Consider the following 20,947-nt stretch of genomic DNA (forward strand, 5'->3'; position numbering starts at 1 on the left):
GGAGACTTTGATCAATGATGCAAATTGGAAGTACAGTCTAGCACATGTGTAACACATACAAATATCAAGCTCAAGCACATCCAGGTTAGAAATCTTCCACTGAATTTACCTAAGTCCTTTACAATGGCTTAAGGCAAAAAAAATGGAAGAAATGAAACTCGGAGAAGTTTTCACATTTTATAGGAACGCCCAGCCATATTTACATTATGGTTATGTATAAATGTTCAATTAGGTGATGGAGTTGCTTAATAATCAAGTACTTCAATAGTCTAGTCTGCCCTTGCTGAGTCTATTGACCAAGAAATGATGAAGTTGAAATTGATTAATTGCCAGTAATATTTCAGTACATTACAGCACATTAACCTGAATCCTGCTAATCTGCATGGATCAGCAATCAAGGAAAAGTGTGCTGACCAGTTCAAATTAGCGACTTTCTACTGTACTGTAAAAACCATACCCCTCTGTGAAATCAATGAATCAGTTATCAAACATGAAAAAGTGGAATACATTGCAGTTGATCTTGAATGGCATTACTCATGGGCATTTTTTTAAAATTAAAATTGAGTAGGCCTTAGCAACTAACACCTCTGACAAGGGTTTCTCAGACTTCCAGGCTTGACTAAGCCCAGTCCTTCAACTTAGTTAAAGTTTCGGTTATTTCAACTTATTTACTTATGTCTACAATTGGTTTGGAAATGATTTGTTGGATTTTTTTTGTTCTGCATTTGGTGTTAGTGTTAATATTTATATTTATAGTGAAGTGAGGGTAAGACCCATAAGGCTGGACTGAAGGAAGGCAATTGGATGGTGATAGTACAGATGGTGGGACCACCTGAACAGCCGCATGCAGCACGCACCTGTCTGTGGGTGCGATTTAGCTAGTGGACTTTCGATGGCGGAAATGTCGCTCTTTCCCACTCCGATATAAAGGAGGTAACTCGCAAAGACCCAACCATATCACAGACCAAGATTTGCATGGGTCTTGCAATCTGCAATCAGTTTAGGTGCCTCCTGCTATGTCCAGCTAATTGTGGAGTCGGTTATGCTCATCTGTGAGCTTATGTCATGACTCAAGCATGAGTATATGCTGAACCTGTTTAATGTCAATTCACCCATACTGACTACTCTCTTACATTGGTTTTATGAGGTCACATGAAATTAAACTGAATTGTCAACGAGCGTAATTACACACAGAACAGCTTAATCCATACCAGTGTACTAAAGCTGGTTTATTTCTCCGATGCAATGTATTTTTTGAATTATCGGATATTTTCTGCATGCATCATGATTGTAATAATTCCTGGAGCTACCTTGAACATTTTACATACAAAAGACTGTAGTAAATTATAAAATAAACCAGTGACAGCACAGGCCTTGTGAGTCTTTATCTAAGAACCGTTCACCCAGAATCCGAACAAATAAGGTAAAAGTGCCTTATAATATTTACTTTAAAAGGACGTTGGTGCCAAGCTAGATCAGTACTCATACTTTTAATAATTTTTACTTAACAAAGACAAATTGATAAGGATAGTGAGGGTAAATTTTAATTGCTAACTGCCCGTTTCTTGCCTGAAAACAGGCAGCCAGCAGTTGAAAGTGGGGTGCAGGGGGGCACCTCAGCTGTTCCATTGAGCCTAAGGCCCACCCAATGCAATTTTCAGGTGGGCATAATAAATAAAGAAAATTTTCCGATGATGACACTCAATATTAAACAGGCCCTTGAAATGTGGCTGCCTACTTCTTATAATACCTGCTTGCCTCATAACCTTGATGGATCCAGACGAATTGCTGTCATTGTGCAATGCTTCCCAACATATAGCTCCGAGTTCGTTTGGAAATATCCCAAAACCAAAGGGACATTAAAAACAGTATCACCCCAACTAGATTATGTGGTCAGCCATTTAGAGGATTCAAAATAGCACTTTCCCATTTGAAAACAGCTGCCAAACATCTGCTGTAAACAGCCCCATAGGATGCTTATATTTGAGATGATCTGTCCCAATCACTTTAAAATGGCCTGTTAGATAGGTCCCCCATCCAAGAACAAAAGCAGTAATCAAGCTACACGTAGCCTGATCTATGCCGTGGCTCTGCCTTGTCTTGAGGTGCATATATATATATCAGGGTCAGTCTGGGATGCGTATTTTGCCTGCCAGCAGCAGTAGTAACTGATTTTAATCCTATGTGTGCTGTGACCAACAAGAAAGGAACCAATAAAATAATTCACCATGGACAAAAATGTTTCATTTTGTCACACCCAGCCACATTACTCTTGTTGAGTGACCTAATCTCATTTCTTCCTCACAGTACAAGGTAATGACTCACCTGTTCCAAGAGGTGGTGATAATTTCCATCATATGGACAGCAAGGAGTATTCTTGTAAACAACAATGCCAACACAGGCTGCAATTTTATTTACACAGACCAGCAGCACTGCCAGTATAGGGCCTTGTGCATGCATCAACATTCTCACACTTTCAGTTGAGCCATTAGACACAAAAATTGTTCACTGTACAGCTACATTAACATTGTTTTGGAGATTTCAACTCGTTAAGTGCCTCGTTAACTGCTCAACAAGTGGGTTAGCATCATTATTGCTGATGTATTCGGATTAGATGAACTGTTATTCGCGATTTCTAAAGAAATCTATCTTGCAAGAATTGTTATTCAAAATACTGCATTCCTGCATGCTTATTAGAAGGGTATGAATATTACAAGTATACATAATGATATAGTTGGATTACTTTCAATAATTCATCGAAACAGCTGCAAGTATATGTAGAGCATATAATACCTTCACATGGTGAATTCGTGGCAATCTAAAGCAAAATACAGTGGAGTAGATTTTCTCCCCCTCCCAAGTGGGCTTGGTCCACGGGGAAGGGGCCTCTGATCTCAGAAGGCGAGGGAGCTGGAGCTGCAGCGCCCCAGGCTGGTTATGTGGAGCCTGGAGGAACTATTGACGTCACAGGACCCCGATTTGATGATATAAATTAGTTGTGCGCGCTCTTCAGGCAGCTGCCCAGGTCACCTATTCGGAGGACCCTGGTAAAATGAAGACAGCCGAAGCCACAGCAACAGCGAAAACAGGCCAGTAAGTTCTTCCACACCATTTTCAGGGTGTTACAGCCCCATTTCTGCTGAGCGAGAGGCCTCAAAATCTCCAATTTCAGGAATCATGGTACCATTATGTTCCAGTAACAATGATGCAATAAGTGAAGGGGGTGAAGGTGCGAATGGCAAACCCGAATAAACAAACCTTACCATTTCCGACGCGATCGCATCATAATTGATGGTGATTAACATGCTCTCCGGGTTTCGCGCCCGGCAGCCAGCCTGATTTACAGGCTGGCTGCCGTCAGGAGCTGCAACGCCGGGGGCGGTAGGGGGAGAGAAAGAGAGAGAGTGAGACGTCATCCGGCACTGGAACGGAAGATCAGGGTGGGAGAGCGGAAGATCGGGGTGGGGAGGGGGGGAGAGCGGAAGATTGAGGTGGGGAGAGCGGAAGATCGAGGTGGGGAGGGGGAGAGGGAAGATCGGGGTGGGGAGAGGGGAAGATCGGGGTGGGGAGGGGGGGGAAGAGCGGAAGATCGGGGTGGGGAGGGGGGGAGAGGGGAAGATCGGGGTGGGGAGGGGGGGGAGAGGGGAAGATCGGGGTGGGGAGGGGGGGGAGAGGGGAAGATCGGGGTGGGGAGGGGGGGGAGAGGGGAAGATCGGGGTGGGGAGGGGGGGGAGAGGGGAAGATCGGGGTGGGGAGGGGGGGGAGAGGGGAAGATCAGGAAGATCGGGGGGCGGAGAGGGAAAGATCAAGGGGGGTGAAGAAGGGGAAGATCGGAGGGGGTGGGGGTGAAGAAGGGGAGATCAGAGAGGGAGACATTGGACATCAGAGCAGGGTGGAAAGGTAGGTTCATTTTGTGTTTTAACCTCGTGCAATGGTTTTTTATGTAATTTATTTTGTTTCTTTTTGCCTGATCCGGCCCTTTACACATGGTTTCACCAGGCGTGAATCAGAAGCCGTGGGAAAGCCGTCCAGGTAAGTTAAAAATCGTTCTAACCATTTCGCTCTTTAACTATCATCCCGCCGGCATTAATTGCTGGCGGGACTTCCGGATTCGGGATGTCCGCGCGCACACAGGTGCGTCCATGGGGAACTCTGATGTCGGCAGGTTGGAGCCAGGCTCCGAACCCGAACGGGATTTCCTTGATTTTCAGAGCCCCCCCCCCCCCCCCCCCCCACGCCCCCAATGCATCAGCAATTTCCCGGGAAAATCGAGCCCATGGTTAAAAATGTTAAACCCAACACGACCCACCGCGAACGCGCCTACTTCCGGTTTTACCGCTGCGGTTTGGCCGTGTAACCCGCTCTGGAGAGGCAGATGAGTGATTTTAATATTTAAATGAGGCAGCGTTCCTCAGGTTTTGGCAGCCATTTGAATTTAACGGTTGCGGGCCGGGTTTCCTAGGGCTCAGGAAACCCGGCAGCTGTAGGGAGCCGGGAGCTGCGGGCTCCAGCATGTAAGTACTTTTCCAGCACTGCTTGTGGGCCAGGAGGAGCAGGAGTGCTTCTGCCCGGCCCCCAAAGCAAAGCTTCTGCCGCCATCTCACCCTCCCCAATCTCTCGACCCCTCCCCGCCCACCACGATCCCTCGACCCCTCCCCGCCCGCCGCGATCCCTCGACCCCTCCCCGCCCGCCGCGATCCCTCGACCCCTCCCCGCCGGCCGCGATCCCTCGACCCCTCCCCGCCGGCCGCGATCCCTCGACCCCTCCCCGCCGGCCGCGATCCCTCGACCCCTCCCCGCCCGCCGCGATCCCTCGACCCCTCCCCGCCCGCCGCGATCCCTCGACCCCTCCCCGCCCGCCGCGATCCCTCGACCCCTCCCCGCCCGCCGCGATCCCTCGACCCCTCCCCGCCCGCCGCGATCCTCGACCCTCCCCGCCCGCCGCGATCCCTCGACCCCTCCCCGCCCGCCGCGATCCCTCGACCCCTCCCCGCCCGCCGCGATCCCTCGACCCCTCCCCGCCCGCCGCGATCCATCGACCCCTCCCCGCCCGCGGCGATCCCTCTCTCCCCCTTTCCCCGCGATCTCACTCTCTCCCCCTTTCCCCGCGATCTCACTCTCTTCCCTCTCCCCCGCGATCTCACTCTCTCCCCCTCTCCCCGCGATCTCACTCTCTCCCCCTCTCCCCGCGATCTCACTCTCTTCCCTCTCCCCGCGATCTCACTCTCTTCCCCCTCTCCCGCGATCTCACTCTCTCCCCCTCTCCCGCGATCTCACTCTCTCCCCCCTCTCCCGCGATCTCACTCTCTCCCCCTCTCCCGCGATCTCACTCTCTCCCCCTCTCCCGCGATCTCACTCTCTCCCCCTCTCCCGCGATCTCACTCTCTCGCCCTCTCCCGCGATCTCACTCTCTCCCCCTCTCCCGCGATCTCACTCTCTCCCCCTCTCCCGCGATCTCACTCTCTCCCCCTCTCCCGCGATCTCACTCTCTCCCCCTCTCCCTCTCCCGCGATCTCACTCTCACCCCCCTCTCCCGCGATCTCACTCTCTCCCGCGATCTCACTCTCTCCCCCTCCCGCGATCTCACTCTCTCCCCGCGATCTCACCCTCTCCCTCTCTCCCCCTCTCCCCGCGATCTCACTCTCTCCGCTCCCCCCGCGATCTCACTCTCTCCCCCTCCCCCCGCGATCTCACTCTCTCCCCCTCCCCCCCCCGATCTCACTCTCTCCCCCTCCCCCCGCGATCTCACTCTCTTCCCCTCCCCCCGCGATCTCACTCTCTCCCCCTCCCCCCGCGATCTCACTCTCTCCCCCTCCCCCGGCGACCTCACTCTCTCCCTCTCTCTCCCCCCGCGACCTCACTCTCTCCCTCTCTCTCCCCCCGCGACCTCACTCTCTCCCTCTCTCCGTCTCTCTCTATGCCCGCGACCTCACTCTCTCCCTCTCTCTCCCCCCGTGACCTCACTCTCTCCCTCTCTCTCCCCCGCGACCTCACTCTCTCCCTCTCTCTCCCCCGGCGACCTCACTCTCTCCCTCTCTCTCCCCCGCGACCTCACTCTCTCCCTCTCTCTCCCCCCGCGACCTCACTCTCTCCCTCTCTCTCCCCCCGCGACCTCACTCTCTCCCTCTCTCTCCCCCCGCGACCTCACTCTCTCCCTCTCTCTCCCCCCGCGACCTCACTCTCTCCCTCTCTCTCCCCCCGCGACCTCACTCTCTCCCTCTCTCTCCCCCCGCGACCTCACTCTCTCCCTCTCTCTCCCCCCGCGACCTCACTCTCTCCCTCTCTCTCCCCCGCGACCTCACTCTCTCCCTCTCTCTCCCCCCGCGACCTCACTCTCTCCCCCGCGACCTCACTCTCTCCCTCTCTCTCCCCGCGACCTCACTCTCTCCCTCTCTCTCCCCCCGCGACCTCACTCTCTCCCTCTCTCTCCCCCCGCGACCTCACTCTCTCCCTCTCTCTCCCCCCGCGACCTCACTCTCTCCCTCTCTCTCCCCCCGCGACCTCACTCTCTCCCTCTCTCTCCCCCCGCGACCTCACTCTCTCCCTCTCTCTCCCCCCGCGACCTCACTCTCTCCCTCTCTCTCCCCCCGCGACCTCACTCTCTCCCTCTCTCTCCCCCCGCGACCTCACTCTCTCCCTCTCTCTCCCCCCGCGACCTCACTCTCTCCCTCTCTCTCCCCCCGCGACCTCACTCTCTCCCTCTCTCTCCCCCCGCGACCTCACTCTCTCCCCCCGCGACCCCTCTCTCTCCCCCGCGACCTCACTCTCTCCCTCTCTCTCCCCCCGCGACCTCACTCTCTCCCTCTCTCTCCCCCCGCGACCTCACTCTCTCCCTCTCTCTCCCCCCGCGACCTCACTCTCTCCCTCTCTCTCCCCCCGCGACCTCACTCTCTCCCTCTCTCTCCCCCGCGACCTCACTCTCTCCCTCTCTCTCCCCCCGCGACCTCACTCTCTCCCTCTCTCTCCCCCCGCGACCTCACTCTCTCCCTCTCTCTCCCCCCGCGACCTCACTCTCTCCCTCTCTCTCCCCCCGCGACCTCACTCTCTCCCTCTCTCTCCCCCCGCGACCTCACTCTCTCCCTCTCTCTCCCCCCGCGACCTCACTCTCTCCTCTCTCTCCCCCGCGACCTCACTCTCTCCCTCTCTCTCCCCCCGCGACCTCACTCTCTCCCTCTCTCTCCCCCCGCGACCTCACTCTCTCCCTCTCTCTCCCCCCGCGACCTCACTCTCTCCCTCTCTCTCCCCCCGCGACCTCACTCTCTCCCTCTCTCTCCCCCCGCGACCTCACTCTCTCCCTCTCTCTCCCCCCGCGACCTCACTCTCTCCCTCTCTCTCCCCCCGCGACCTCACTCTCTCCCTCTCTCTCCCCCCGCGACCTCACTCTCTCCCTCTCTCTCCCCCCGCGACCTCACTCTCTCCCTCTCTCTCCCCCCGCGACCTCACTCTCTCGATCTCGCTCTCTCTCCCTCCCCCGCGATCTCGCTCTGTCTCTTACCCACGCAATCTCTCTCTCTCTCTCTTTCTCACCCCCGTGATCTCTCTCTCCCTCTCTCTCTTACCCCCGCAATCTCTCACTCTCTCACCCCCCAGTGATCTCTCTCTCTTCCCCCCCCCCCCCGATCTCGCTATCTCTCTCTCTCCCCCACCCTGCAATCTCTCTCTCTCTTAGTGCCTCCTCATTCAAGATCCTCATCCTCATTTACAAACCCTTGAGAGCTTTGTCTTACACTCCCTGTGCAACCTCCTCCAACACTATGGGGTCGATTTTAACCACCCCTCCCACCCCCACCGGGAACGGTACATGGGGGGATTTAAAATCACCTAAGTTCGCTCACTGATCTGAGGGCGTACCTTTCCCACCCGGCAAGGGTCCTGCTGAAAGTTGCAACCTGATGACGTCATCGGCACCGCAACAGCATTTTAACTTCCACATTCAGGAGACCTGCATGGGACCAACACAGACACCTCAACCATGCCGCGAGTCCATGGAGTAGCCAGAAGATGCCAAAGTAAGTAACATTTTTATTCTTCGGGAGGATTCCTTGGGGGCTAGGAGGAGCATAAGTGCTCCTCCAAGCCCCTAAAGGAATCCTTGAGCCTCCTTTACCCCGGCCCTACCTACACCGGCATCTTTTTGGAAACCCCCCAAGCACTTACCTTAAGCAGAGGACTCTTTCCTTAGGTCCCTGGAGGCCACCTCCTGTCCCAATTTCCACTCCCACTCGCCGGCTTTGACGTCATTTTGGGCAGGAGACCAATTCAGATATTAAAATGAGGCCTGTCAGTTAAAATCTGTCAGATCTCATGGGGTTTCAGACTTCCGGGTGCGCCGCCCGTTTTGGGGCCCCCACGCACCAATCGTGCCTGGAGTTAAAATCAACCCCTATATCCCAGCTTGGGCCTTCTGCTCTGTGCATTCCCCCTCCATCCACCCTAGCAGTGGTGCTACAACCTTCTCAATGCTACACTCCAGAACACCCTCCCTAAACCCCTCCACCTTGTTACTTCTCTCCCCACTTCAAAACCTATCTTCAATTGTGTCTTAATGTTCCCTCTGCCACTGTTCAATGTTCTTTTCTACTCTTCACCCTTTCTTCTCTGTGGAGCACCTTGGAAAATTGACTATTCTAACGGTGTTATAAAAACGCAAACTATCATTGTTATTGGCTTTCCTGATGTCTACACATCAATTCTGGAAGTTGTAGTTCAATGGATCGCACCTTAATTTTGCATTGTGCATGAAAACCACTATAGCACCAACTCATTTTGTATTATATCTTTTGATTTTCACAGAAAGCCTCTTTAAAATTGTTCTTATGCTCACCAAGATGAGGAGTGTCAGTGCTTGGATATACAAATTTTTCAATTTCAGCATCCGGTGTCAGCGTCAAGCACGCTCAGGTCAAGCATACCACGGTTAGATGCAGAGTTAACTCTTTCTACACTGCACCAACAATGTGGCTCCATCAAATGAGAATGTCCTTAATGCATTGGTGTGACATTTTCCATTAAAAGTCATCTTGTGACCTATCTGAGCGAAATTGCTAAGTGGTGCCAAATTAGGAGCGGTTTTGTGCAGTACTGATAAATGAATGCTTCTAAAGTAAATTAAACCTCAGTCACTTAATTCCAAATGCTCTATCATGGTGCGTCAGATATTAGATTATTGTATTATTTAATTCAAGAGATGTGAGTAACATGCAGTATGCTAACCCATGCTGTTAATGACATTTGTCAAATATTAATGGTATGCAGTTACTCAGAAATTTTCCATTTATTAAGTACTCACATTATATGAGCATGTGGACAGAAGAGGGCATCATGAAATTAATCCATGTTTAATGACCCAAATGTGACACTCTCCTCCAATTTTTCCTGTTTTCTGTTGGGAGATACTACTGCTACAACACGAGGGGAAATTGGTAACAAAAAATAAGAACCCACTATTTCTATGCTGGACTCCATGACTTTCACCAAACAATAAATGGACAGCTATACTAGCACCAGCTGAGAGCTGATGGTAGGACAGCACAATATGATTTAAATTGTAAACTAAAAATGCATGGCCTCTTGTTCCTGGCTTGGCAACAGTTACAGAACAACCCTTTTATATTTAAAGAAGCCTTTTCTCTTTGCCTAATGTCCTGTTTTCAACTAATAGTGGCCTCAACGCCAACTGGGGCAATGCTAAGGCTCTGCTTCTTTACAGCATTTTGTTGCTCTTAATTCCAATACTGCCCTTATGTAACATTTGCAATTCTCCAGTCCTCTGGGACCACCCCCATATCTAAGGAGGATTGGAAGATTATGGCCAGTACCTCAGCAATTTCCACCTTTACTTCCCTCAGCGAGGTGAGATACATCCCATCCAGACCGGGTGACTTATCTACTTTAAGTACAGCCAACCTTTCTAGTACCTCCTCTTTATCAATTTTTAGCCCATCCAGTATCTCAACTACCTCCTCTTTTTCTGTGACTTTGGCAGCATCTTCTTCCTTGGTAAAGACAGGGCAAAGTACTCATTTATTACCTCAGCCATGCCCTCTGCCTTCATGCATAGATCTCCTTTTCGGTCCCAGCTCTCCTCTTACTACCCTTTTACTATTTATATGCCTGTAGGAGACTTTTGGATTCCCTTTTATGTTAGCCGCCTTTGAAGATGGCAGGGCAGGTTGAGAAAGGGGTCAAAAAAGCAGATGGTATCCAGGTCTTTAAAAAAAGCATAAGAGTATCAAAGCAAGGAAGTTATGTTGAACCTTTATAAAACACTGGTTTGGCCACACCTTGAGCATTGTGTCCAATTCTGGGCACCACATTTTAGGAAGGATGTGAAGGCCTTAGAGAGGGTGCAGAAAAGATTTACTAGAATGGTTCCAGGGATAAGGGACTTCAGTTACTTGGATAGACTGGAGAAACTGAGGTTGTTCTCCTTAGAGCAGAGAAGGTTAAGAGGAGATTTGGTGGAAGTGTTCAAAATCAATAAGGGTTTAGATAAAGTAAATAAAGAGAAACTGTTCCCATTGGCAGAAGAGTCGAAAACCAGAGGACACAGATTTAAGATGATTAGCAAAAGAACCAAAGACGACATGAGGAAAAACTTTTTTACGCAGTGAATATTATGATCTGGAATGCGCTGCCTGAAAGGGTGGTGGAAGCAGATTCAATCGTGGCTTTCAAAAAGGAATTGGATAAATACTTTAAGTGAAAAAAACTGCAGTGCTACAGGGAAAAAGCAGGGGAATGGGACTAACTGGATTGCTCTTACAAAGAGCCGGCACGGGCTCGATGGGCTGAATGGCCTCTTCTGTGCTGTAACCATTCCATGATTCTATGTTTCCTTATGGATACTTTCTGATCTACCACAACCTAAATTACAACATCTCAGCCCCAGGACATTGCTGCAGGAGTTCCTCAGGGCAGTATCCTAGGCCCAACCATCTTCAGCTGCTTCATCAATGACCTTCCATCCATCGTAAGGTCAGAAATGAGGATGTTCGCTGATGATTGCACAGTGTTCAGTTCCATTCGCAACCCCTCAGATAATGAAGCAGTCCGAGCCCGCATGCAGTACGACCTGGACAACATCCAGGCTTGGGCTAATATATGGCAAGTAACATTCGCGCCAGACAAGTGCCAGGCAATGACCATCTCCAACAAGAGAGAGTCTAACCACCTCCCCTTGACATTCGACGGCATTACCTTCGCCGAATCCCCCACCATCAACATCCTGGGGGTCACCATTGACCAGAAACTTAACTGGACCAGCCATATAAATACTGTGGCGACAAGAGCAGGTCAGAGGCTGGATATTCTGTGGCGAGTGACTCACCTCCTGACTCCCCAAAGCCTTTCCACCATCTACAAGGCACAAGTCAGGAGTGTGATGGGATATTCTCCACTTGCCTGGATGAGTGCAGCTCCAACAACACTCAAGAAGCTCAACACCATCCAGGACACAAAGCAGCCCGCTTGATTGGCACCCCATCCACCACCCTAAACATTCACTCCCTTCACCACCAGCGCACTGTGGCTGCAATGTGTACCATCCACAGGATGCACTGCAGCAACTCACCAAGGCTTCTTCAACAGCACTCCCAAACCCGCGACCTCTACCACCTAGAAAGACAAGGGCAGCAGGCACATGGGAACAACACCACCTGCACGTTCCCCTCCAAGTCACACACCATCCTGACTTGGAAATATATCGCCGTTCCTTCATCGTCGCTGGGTCAAAATCCTGGAACTCCCTTCCTAACAGCACTGTGGGAGAACCGTCACCACATGGACTGCAGTAGTTCAAGAAGGCGGCTCAACACCACCTTCTCAAGGGCAATTAGGGATGGGCAATAAATGATGGCCTCGCCAGCGACGCCCACATCCCATGAATGAATAAAAAAAAATTGTTTATAGCTTGATTGTTGATAGAAAAAGTTAAAAATAATCTTTCTATAACACATCCTTTACTATTGCACTACTTTTATAGCCACTTCTCACAATAGTCTTTAAGAATATCTACTGTATCCCTAAACAGCATAGGGAAATGTACTGCACAATTGTAACATAGAAACCACATTTTATTCATTTAATCTTTAATATACACCGTGATATGCTGTGGGGAGGGGGGAATAGGAGATCCAGAAAGTGGATACTCTACCTGAATACCAAAAAGAAAAAAAATCAAAATAAGACATTGTTCATACCATATGTAATGGTGTCAGCAGATGTTTTAATCTTAGTCGTTGTTGCATTACTCTGATCACCAAGTCTCTTTGCATTGCGTCTTTTATTTCCACGAACCTTTCCAGCAGCACTGGAATCTGCCATTTCTGTAAGATAACAACAATCTGTAAGACTTTACCACTCTATGAAGTTGTGATAGAGCTCAGATATCGTCAATATAAGCACATGTTCACCTTGGGAACATAGAAATGTACAGGACCAGAAAAAACCATTGTTGTCCATCTAGACAGTGCCAGTGTCTTGGAAATATGATATTCCATGATACCTCTCATAGACCTCTATCAAGTTTTTCACCAAGTACTTTTCCAACTCTTTCTTGAATTTGCTTTTATTTTCAATACATTGATGTCTCAATTGGCTCTGTTGATAGCACCTTTCCTCCTGAGTCAGAAGCTGCGGGTTCAAGCCCCACTACAGTACATAATCTGGGTTAACATTCCAATGCATTACTTAGAAAGTGAGATAATTTTGAAGGTGCCATCCTTTGGATGAGACATTAAACCGAGGTCTCGTTTTCTGTTTCAGTGGGACATTAAAGATCTCATGGCACTATTTGAAAAGCTGAAGTTCTCCCCAAGTCCTGGCCAACATTATACCCTCAGCCAACACCACTAAAAACAGATTAACTGGTCATTTATGTAATTGCTATTGCTATTTGTGGGATCTTGCGGAGTGAAACATGGTTTCCACACTTGCCTACATAACAATAATTACTGTACAATGTGCTTTGAGATATTTCTGGGAGGAGGGGAAAAGTGCTGTATTAATGCAAGTCCTCTTTTCAATATTTTCATCCTTAGCTTCATTTAGTTCTTTTAATAACTTGGTTTGCTCTTTAATGTGATTCTTTTGATCTAGCAGTGCTTTAAAAAAAAATCTATGATTGCCTGTGGCATTGCAAACGTTAAGTCAGAGAATATAGTCATTGTCTTAACAGTCTCTGTTGTCTCCAGGTTGCTGTTTCTGTCTCCCTGTCCCTTCTTCTGTCAGTCTCTCCTCCTTTCCATCTCTCTTCCTTTAAGTCTTTTTGTTCCCTTCATTGTCCTCTTCTGCTCCTCTCCATCTTTTCCTTTCCTTTTGGATGTGAAGTAGTGGGCCATATGGCTTGGAGTGGCTGGAAAGGAGGCACCAAAAGCTACGCTACATTGGGGTGTGGTTGCAGGAAAAATGTGGTTCTCAGTGGCTTCCCTCGCATCTCAACAACAACAACTTGGATTTATAAAGCACCTTTAACAATATAAAACGTCCCAAGGCGCTTCTCAGGAGTATTATCCCTCCCCCAATCACTCTTGCTTCCACAACGCCCTCATTCCCATTGCCTCTCCAAACCTTAACGTTTCTACTACCCCTTCATTATCACTACCCTCACCATTTCTCCTTTGAACTACTCACTCAATCCTGTATCCTGACCTCCCCTTATTTTGCTGTCACTCACTTCAGCCTTAATCCTCCATCCCACTTTCTCCATTCCTACTTGCTCTACCTAAGGTTGGATGCCAAAATGTCAGATGCCACATCACCGTCAAACCATTTTGCTCTTTCCCTCCCTCCCTCCCTCTCTCAAAGAAGCTTTCTTTGCTTTCAAAATTCAACTTGTTTCTTTTAAAAAAGGAAATTGAATTAGAATGAGGAAGAAACTGCCTGTGCCATTCTCTCCACTTTGTCTTTCTCTCAAAATTCCCAGCTCTCTCTCTGTCTCCACCTCTTTCTCAAGTTCGTAGAAGACAAAACAAAGGCTACAAAGGGTGAGTAATTAGTACAGTCAGTTCTTTTCTCTCTCTCTCTCTCTCTCTCATACACACACTCATTTTAAAAAAAAATATTCAATATAAATTTGACCTCAACAAAGCTTTTGAAATTTGACCCCTGTTTCTCAAAATTATTTCAAGAAAAGCTATTGAGCACTAATTGCTAGAAACTTAAGAAAAATATTCCATCAGTATAATTGACTGAATCATGCTGATGGTTCCTGAGAAATTAGGAGCATTGTCCATGCTTAGACTGCACATCTAAATTCAACTCTGAGTGACAGCTCTGGGTAAAAATATCAAGTCCAACCCCAAGCTTTTGGAAGAGGCTGAGGCCTTCAAGTAAAATCTTTAACGAACACATTAAAAGACACATAAGACAAATCAATAAATATATTTATTTTTGTTATTGTGAATATGTACTTTTATGAATTTTTCTTTTGTTTAAACTCTCATTTTGGACATTAGAAATTTCAGTTATTGAGAAAAAAATTGGTGGATGTTAAGATTTTCAGAAAGCGTTTTGAGTGATTGTGGGAACCAAGTAATCAAATTGCATAATCCGAATAGCAAGTTTACACAGGCAAAACACATTATAAATAGGTAGGAATTTATAATGGGCAAAAGTAGTCAGAAAAATATGACAATAGGAAGTGCCACAGATGTGTTTGGGTATATATCCCAAGGCATTGCACATATGGAATCAAGACCAAGTGCAGTTTTCAAGAAGTTACCTTCCTTAACCCAATGCTTGCTGACATCAACCTACCCCTATTCTTCACTATGATCCCTCGATCCTTCAAAATTGCTGTCATCAACCCTTCAAAAAACTTGTCGACTCTCCATTCTCCCCAACCATCACCACTCTTCCCTTTCTCTAAAGGCATGGAACATGTCGATCCTTGCAATTATACTCCTATTTCTCTCCGTTTGATGTACTCTATTTCAGCTTTCACTCCACCCACGGTAAGGAGACCACACTGGAGAATGTCACAAACAGCATCTTGTGTGACTGTGGATCTCTGTCCGTCCTTGTCCTCCTAGACTTCTCCGTTCCTTTCAACACTGTCGATCACATCACCTTCCTCAAACATTTCTTCCTCCGCAGTCCATCACTGGCAATGCTCTCTCATGGTTTCTCTCCTACTTGTCATTATCATAGGTACTACATCACCTTCAGTAGCATCTCCTCCCTTGCCCACAGTCACCTCTTCTGTACCTCAGGGTTCCACCCTCTTCATTATTTAAAAGCTACCTCCTTGGCAGCATCATCCATAAGCATTGGGCAAGCTTCCACATGTATGCGCTTAGTCAGAAGGTTGTGGGTTCAAGCACCATTGCAGAATTTGATTACATAATCTAAGCTGACACTACAATACAGTAAGGACAGAATGCTGTATTGTTGGACATGCTGTCCTTCATTTGAAATGTTACAGTGCAAGTTAAAAATTCCATGGCACTATTTGATGAAAAGCAGAATTCAACATTCTTCTCTCAATCAGCATCACCAAAAATAAATTAAATTGTCATTCATCTCATTGCTGGTTATGAGACCTTGCTATAGGCCAAATAGCTGCTGTACTTGCCTACATAACTGTGACTGTATATGACATGCTTTGGGACATCCTGAGTGATATGCAAGGTACTATATAAATGCAAGTTCTATCTTTTTCATTCCTACTCCAACCACACTCCGTTCTGCCTCCAAGCCTCTTTCATCAACCCAAGGCTGTTGCCACCTTCTCCAACCTCCTGTGTGATGTTGAGCCACAACTTCCTTGACAAAACTGAAGTCGTCCATTTAAGCTTCCACAAACACCTATATATCCAGCTTTGACTTCATCAATCTCACCAGCTGCCACCAAAGCCCTAGAAATATGGAGCCTTGGTGTTTGCTTGACCCTGAGCTCTAGTTCTTCTCCCACATCCGATCTGCCTCCAGAACCATTTTCTTCCATCTCTAAAACATCACCCATCTCTCCCTTTTTTGCTGCAAAATCACTATCCACGCCTGTATTACTTTAATAAGGCTTGATTTAGTTAATATTCTCTTTGCTGTCTTCTCTCCTCCACCCATTACAACTCAAGCAAAGTGCCATAGACTGCATCCTCCCCGCACTAAGGACCACACCCCATCACCTCTGTCCTCACCAAATTCCACTGGTCCTGTGTGCCCCAGCAAATTGGCTTTAAGATCCTCAACTTCATCTTTAAATTGCTCCAAGGCCTCACTCTTATCTCTGCGATCATCTCCAGTCCAACATCCCTCAACACATTCTATGTTCTCTCAACACTGGCCTCCTCCTTGTTCCTCACCCCCTCTGCTCCATCCTTAGCTACTCCTTTAGCCACTATACTCATCCTTCTTGAACTCTTCACCAGCACCTCCACCTTGTCATCTACCTTCCTGCAACAGGAATGTGTTTTTCCCTCTCCCACCCCCTTTGCAATTTTCCCTTATGCTCTTCTTTTTATCCACCCTTTAACATGCTGAGATGTTTCTTGATACAGAAAGGGTACTGCAAGAATTCAAGTTGTTGTGGTAGTCATGCCTTGAAGGCTTTTCTATCTTACATAACAGCTGGGGATTTACAAGCAGCTGCCATTCTACAAAGATCCAATTAGCCTCTGCATGACCTCAGAATGTGCCCAATTACAGCAATCCACTTTAGCACCAGAATAATACATTGGCATTACATTGTATAAAGCTCCTGTCCTTCTAAAATAGCCTATCCTCTGACTTACTGTGAGCACCACCATGGCAAATCCACTGGTGTAACTGAAAAATGTGAGTGACCAGATTCCCTTTTTACTGCTGGTGTTGCCCAGATTCCCTTTTTACTGTCCTTGCGATACATGTGGTTTCTGGCACACTGAAATCCACACTGTGCCATTCATAATTGTCTGACCAGACCCAAAAAAAAACCCCACGAAAACTTAAAAGTGGTTTCCCCAAAGAAAACTCATGCAAGTAACGGCAAATGAGATTAGGAAAATTTGATCCAATTCTTCACCTACCGCTCCCATGACTCACATTGAATAGATGCCCACTCACGCCCACCCTATACAGCGGTCAGGGAAATGCGCAGGGGAAAGGCGCGCACACGCACCCAAATCGCGGGCGCGCGGAAGCTGGCACGCGCCGACACTCAACATGGAATCCGGGCGGGCGGGCACGCGCGGCGACAAGCGCGCTCACAGTAAAAGAGAAAGCCCAAGAAGTTCCGACATTCTCCCCCGGGCTCGAACCTCTCACCTTCCTTCATTAACATACAAAGCGGGAACTTCCTCCTTCAACTCCCCGACATACAGAATGTAACAATTTCACTATTGATACATTGTTTCTCCAGCTCTGTAGAAAAATGAGCTTGCACAGCGCTGAGGCAAAATGGCGACATTTTAAAGAAGCAGGCGAACTAAAGCTTGCAGCGAAAAAGAGACAGAAAAACATTTTGCACCGCCTAAAGTTGCCCCTATCGATTGACAATCGCAAGAGTAAAAGCAAAGAAAATGATGGAAAATACCAGGCGGCGCCCAAATGGAAGGGAGACGACCACAGTGTCGGGCGTCTTACCTTAAATTTCTGTTTAGATTATTATCTTCAGGGCCTTACAGTAGACTCTATTCCTGGGTCATGCGCGATTCCACTTGTCCTTTGACAGTTGTACAGTGAGGAGGTAAGTTTCAACTCTCGCGTTACTATTTAATGCTGCACGAATTTCGAGTTCCAGCACAAGCAGCAAATCTGCAATTCAACGCTGCAAATGTCTGCTTCTTTCTTGCCATCTATCCAAAATAGACGGCAGATTATATATTTCCATCTCTCAATATTATTGCATAAACAGGATCCGCAGCTGAAGTAGTGCAGAAGAACAGCCTCCACCCCCTTCCAAAATGTAACTTCATTTTTATGCAATTCTGCACTTACATTTACAGCTGTTTTTATATTTTACTAACTCGGTTTAAACTATTTTTTCAAAAAATAAGATTGCTTGCAGAACATGACCCCAAATTTTACTTTCTCTTATAAAAAAAAAGGCTGAGATTTGCCAAAGCCTATTATTGCTACATCAACTTATTTTGTGTACAGAATAAAAGGTAGGGAAAAATCGGTTCAGGGTATAAAGTTCTATGCAGATTCATGTTTGCTAATTTCATGCAGCAGATCTAAGAGCGGCGACTTTAAAAACATAAGCTGCTTTGTTCTGAACAAATGCTGGTGTCACACGAGAAAAATAATGAAAGAACTTGAAAGTCTTGTCAGTAATTTTAAATTTAATGTGACAATAATACAATTGTATTATATTCTACACGATGCAAACAACGGCCTGAAGACGGTACAATTGACTTTTCACTTGTTAAATATTAGCATTCTATTTAGGATATATAACACGTGTGTTATGATACTCCTGGAAGAAATTACTCTGTTATAACTAATTTGTGGCTTATTTTTGTGAGCTACCTAAAGAAAGAACATTCTACAAGAAAATGCCACCAGGTGTAGTATTGCTTTTGAGGTTGTGATTTAACCACACTGTCAGTGAAATATGTGAGGATTCTGCAGTGTGCTTGGCCTGTATTGTATCTAATATAACACCTGAATGCAAAGTGAAAACACATTTAATTACCTTGCTTGTCATTCATCACCTCAATGAAAATCAACACAGAAATTGAAATAATGAAAATAAGGGAATGAAGAAAAAATAAAAGTAAATATACATTCTGTTTTTTTGACTAGTATAATACAAATATACTAGTCAAATTCCTGTACCATTGTACACGGAGTAAAGACCAAGTGTAGCCTTCAGGTGAAGTGAGGTTAGAAGCTGGGGGATATTTGGACGAGGGCACACAGATGTACTTCAGTTCCCATTTTAAAGTCATACATCCTGTCTTTATTTTAGCATTTCCATGATAAATTCTTAGGTCCAATTTATAATGGGAACTGCCTATGTAAACTTATCATGGCATAATTGCACCCTCCTGCCAGTTGGTGGTTTTGCAGCTTCTCCACTGGAAGACAGATGCAATTGCAGCACGAGACGTTTACGTGTGGATCCTATTATAAAGGTGGACATAGGACTTTAAAGGAAAAAGTTGACATGAAGTGCATATAGATTTAATCTTTTTAATATATTAAATACAGATGAGAATAATGTTACACACAAGTGCCATCTTGCATGCAAAATTGGGGGAGCATGACTGAGTCACAGTATGCATACACTGTCAAAGCCTGTCTCCACCAATCATTATCACTCCATTTTATCTATTAGTCACAAGCATGAGTCATCTGCATGTTAATGCATGACAGAATTATTTATTCTCATCTTAAGGTGAGGACTACTGTTCTCAAATTGGTTTCTTTATGGAGTCTACTTTAGGCTCACTTCCCTGCCATAGTGAACCCCATGCAAGAGCATACTGACTCCTCCTGTCAGGCAGTGCATTTTGTTTTATTTTTTGTTATCAAGTGTAGATCCATGTGACTGGCAGTGAGAGGCCAAGCAGTACACAAAGAGCTCAAAGCCAGAAAACATAGCAGCTGCTCTCCAACTCGCCTTATCTCCTCTCCACTTGTGTGACCTGCCAGTCAGTCCAGTTAGCATGGACAGCCACAGCTACCAGTTGGTGACCAAATCTGACTTCTAGCCCAGTAAAGTCCAAACAACCAAATAAAAAGTCAATCAAAACCCTCCCTGACACATCAGGTGTCTGACTCCAATCTGCAGCTGGCAACAAGCCAGGTGCAAATATCAGGTGACTGGTCTGCAAATTGATTATGATAAATCTCAGATTGAGCTATATTGCAGCTGTTTGTTGGCTTCCACTAAGTCAGCGCTTATGATTTTACAGCAAATGGAATCAGCATTAATGATTTAAAATCAGTATAAGGTATTCCATTTAAGAGCAATGTAGGACAATTTAATTTCTGTCAACTAAGTTTGGCTTGAGTACAGATTCTTGTTAATACTGCTGTATGCCCAATCTGTTTTCAAATCTCTCTCCAACCAGTCCCTTAAATCCATTCTAGTTTCATGTGTCCTGTTTAAAGTGTAAATGTAGGTATCAGGGTGGAGTAGTGGACTTGATAATAGCCTTTCACCTCTGGAGTTAAAATCCAGGCTTGACAGATGGAATGAAAGTCTTTTCTGTCTGCTGGCCAGTGGATGAAATTAATTTGGGTAGACTCAATCCAGTTCTTATTGGCACTGGCCCACAATTTGGCACTAGATTAACAATCTTATAGAGTCCACAGGGTTGCGTGTGTGGAACATGGAAAAATGTCACATTGTTCCAATGCTGGATGTTCAACCCAGGTTGGGGCTGTGGCACATTTTTGTGGCAGAATATAGGGAACTTTGTTCTACGTCTAACTTTCCAAAAGTGCTTGATGCTAAAGGCACCCAAAATAGATAGTCTTCCATTGCCCAGCAATAATATCCTTCACCTTGATGAGCACAAAAAATTCTAAACAATCAGTTAAACAATGATTTTTAACATTTTTTTTAGTTTTTTGAAGAATATATATTTTTGATTACACAGCGAATGTTGTTGACATTGGGGCAATTTGGCTCAGAGAAGGTACTGTACTGACCATTGAGAGGTGAGTTCACATCAGTCAAGACATTGGCTGTGTTTTTTTCAGGGGCATGCCATTTGAATAGTTCATATTATTTCAGGTATCCTTCATTGTTCAACTCTGTAGCTCATCTGATTTACCCCAGCAATGTTATTAGCTGCTTGTCAACATTTCTTTGTAACTAACCGCTGGGTGGTGTGCTAAAGTGACTCTGATGACTAGATCTCCGATTTTCTCTCCCACCTTGTGGACAACACCTATCTTGCACTCTGCATCTCTGCCTTTACAAGATTCTGAAATAATGAATTGAAGTGCAAACTCACAGCCTACAACCCCACCGCACACAAAGCCCTGTGCTGCTATGCAAAAAGTATCTTAA

General features: G+C 46.7%; 1 protein-coding gene across 3 annotated transcripts in view; it reads right to left on the reverse strand.

Moving 5' to 3' along the window:
• The window catches only part of znf512b (zinc finger protein 512B), an 86,868-nt gene extending 69,155 nt beyond the window's left edge, over positions 1–17,713 (reverse strand). For 2 of the 3 annotated variants that reach the window (XM_068000503.1, XM_068000502.1), the window contains exons 1-2: positions 17,245–17,332; positions 12,201–12,326 (exon numbers count right to left, since the gene is read on the reverse strand). In XM_068000503.1, the coding sequence (XP_067856604.1) occupies positions 12,201–12,326; positions 17,245–17,260 (142 nt within the window). In that variant the 5' untranslated portion in view covers positions 17,261–17,332. Of the gene's footprint in view, positions 1–12,200; positions 12,327–17,244; positions 17,333–17,562 lie in introns of those variants that run through there. The other variant, XM_068000504.1, reaches the window with a different exon arrangement.
• Between the last annotated feature and the right edge of the window lie 3,234 nt (positions 17,714–20,947).

This window comes from Heptranchias perlo, chromosome 19 (genome assembly GCF_035084215.1).
Source record: "Heptranchias perlo isolate sHepPer1 chromosome 19, sHepPer1.hap1, whole genome shotgun sequence".
Taxonomy (NCBI): Eukaryota; Metazoa; Chordata; class Chondrichthyes; order Hexanchiformes; family Hexanchidae; genus Heptranchias; species Heptranchias perlo.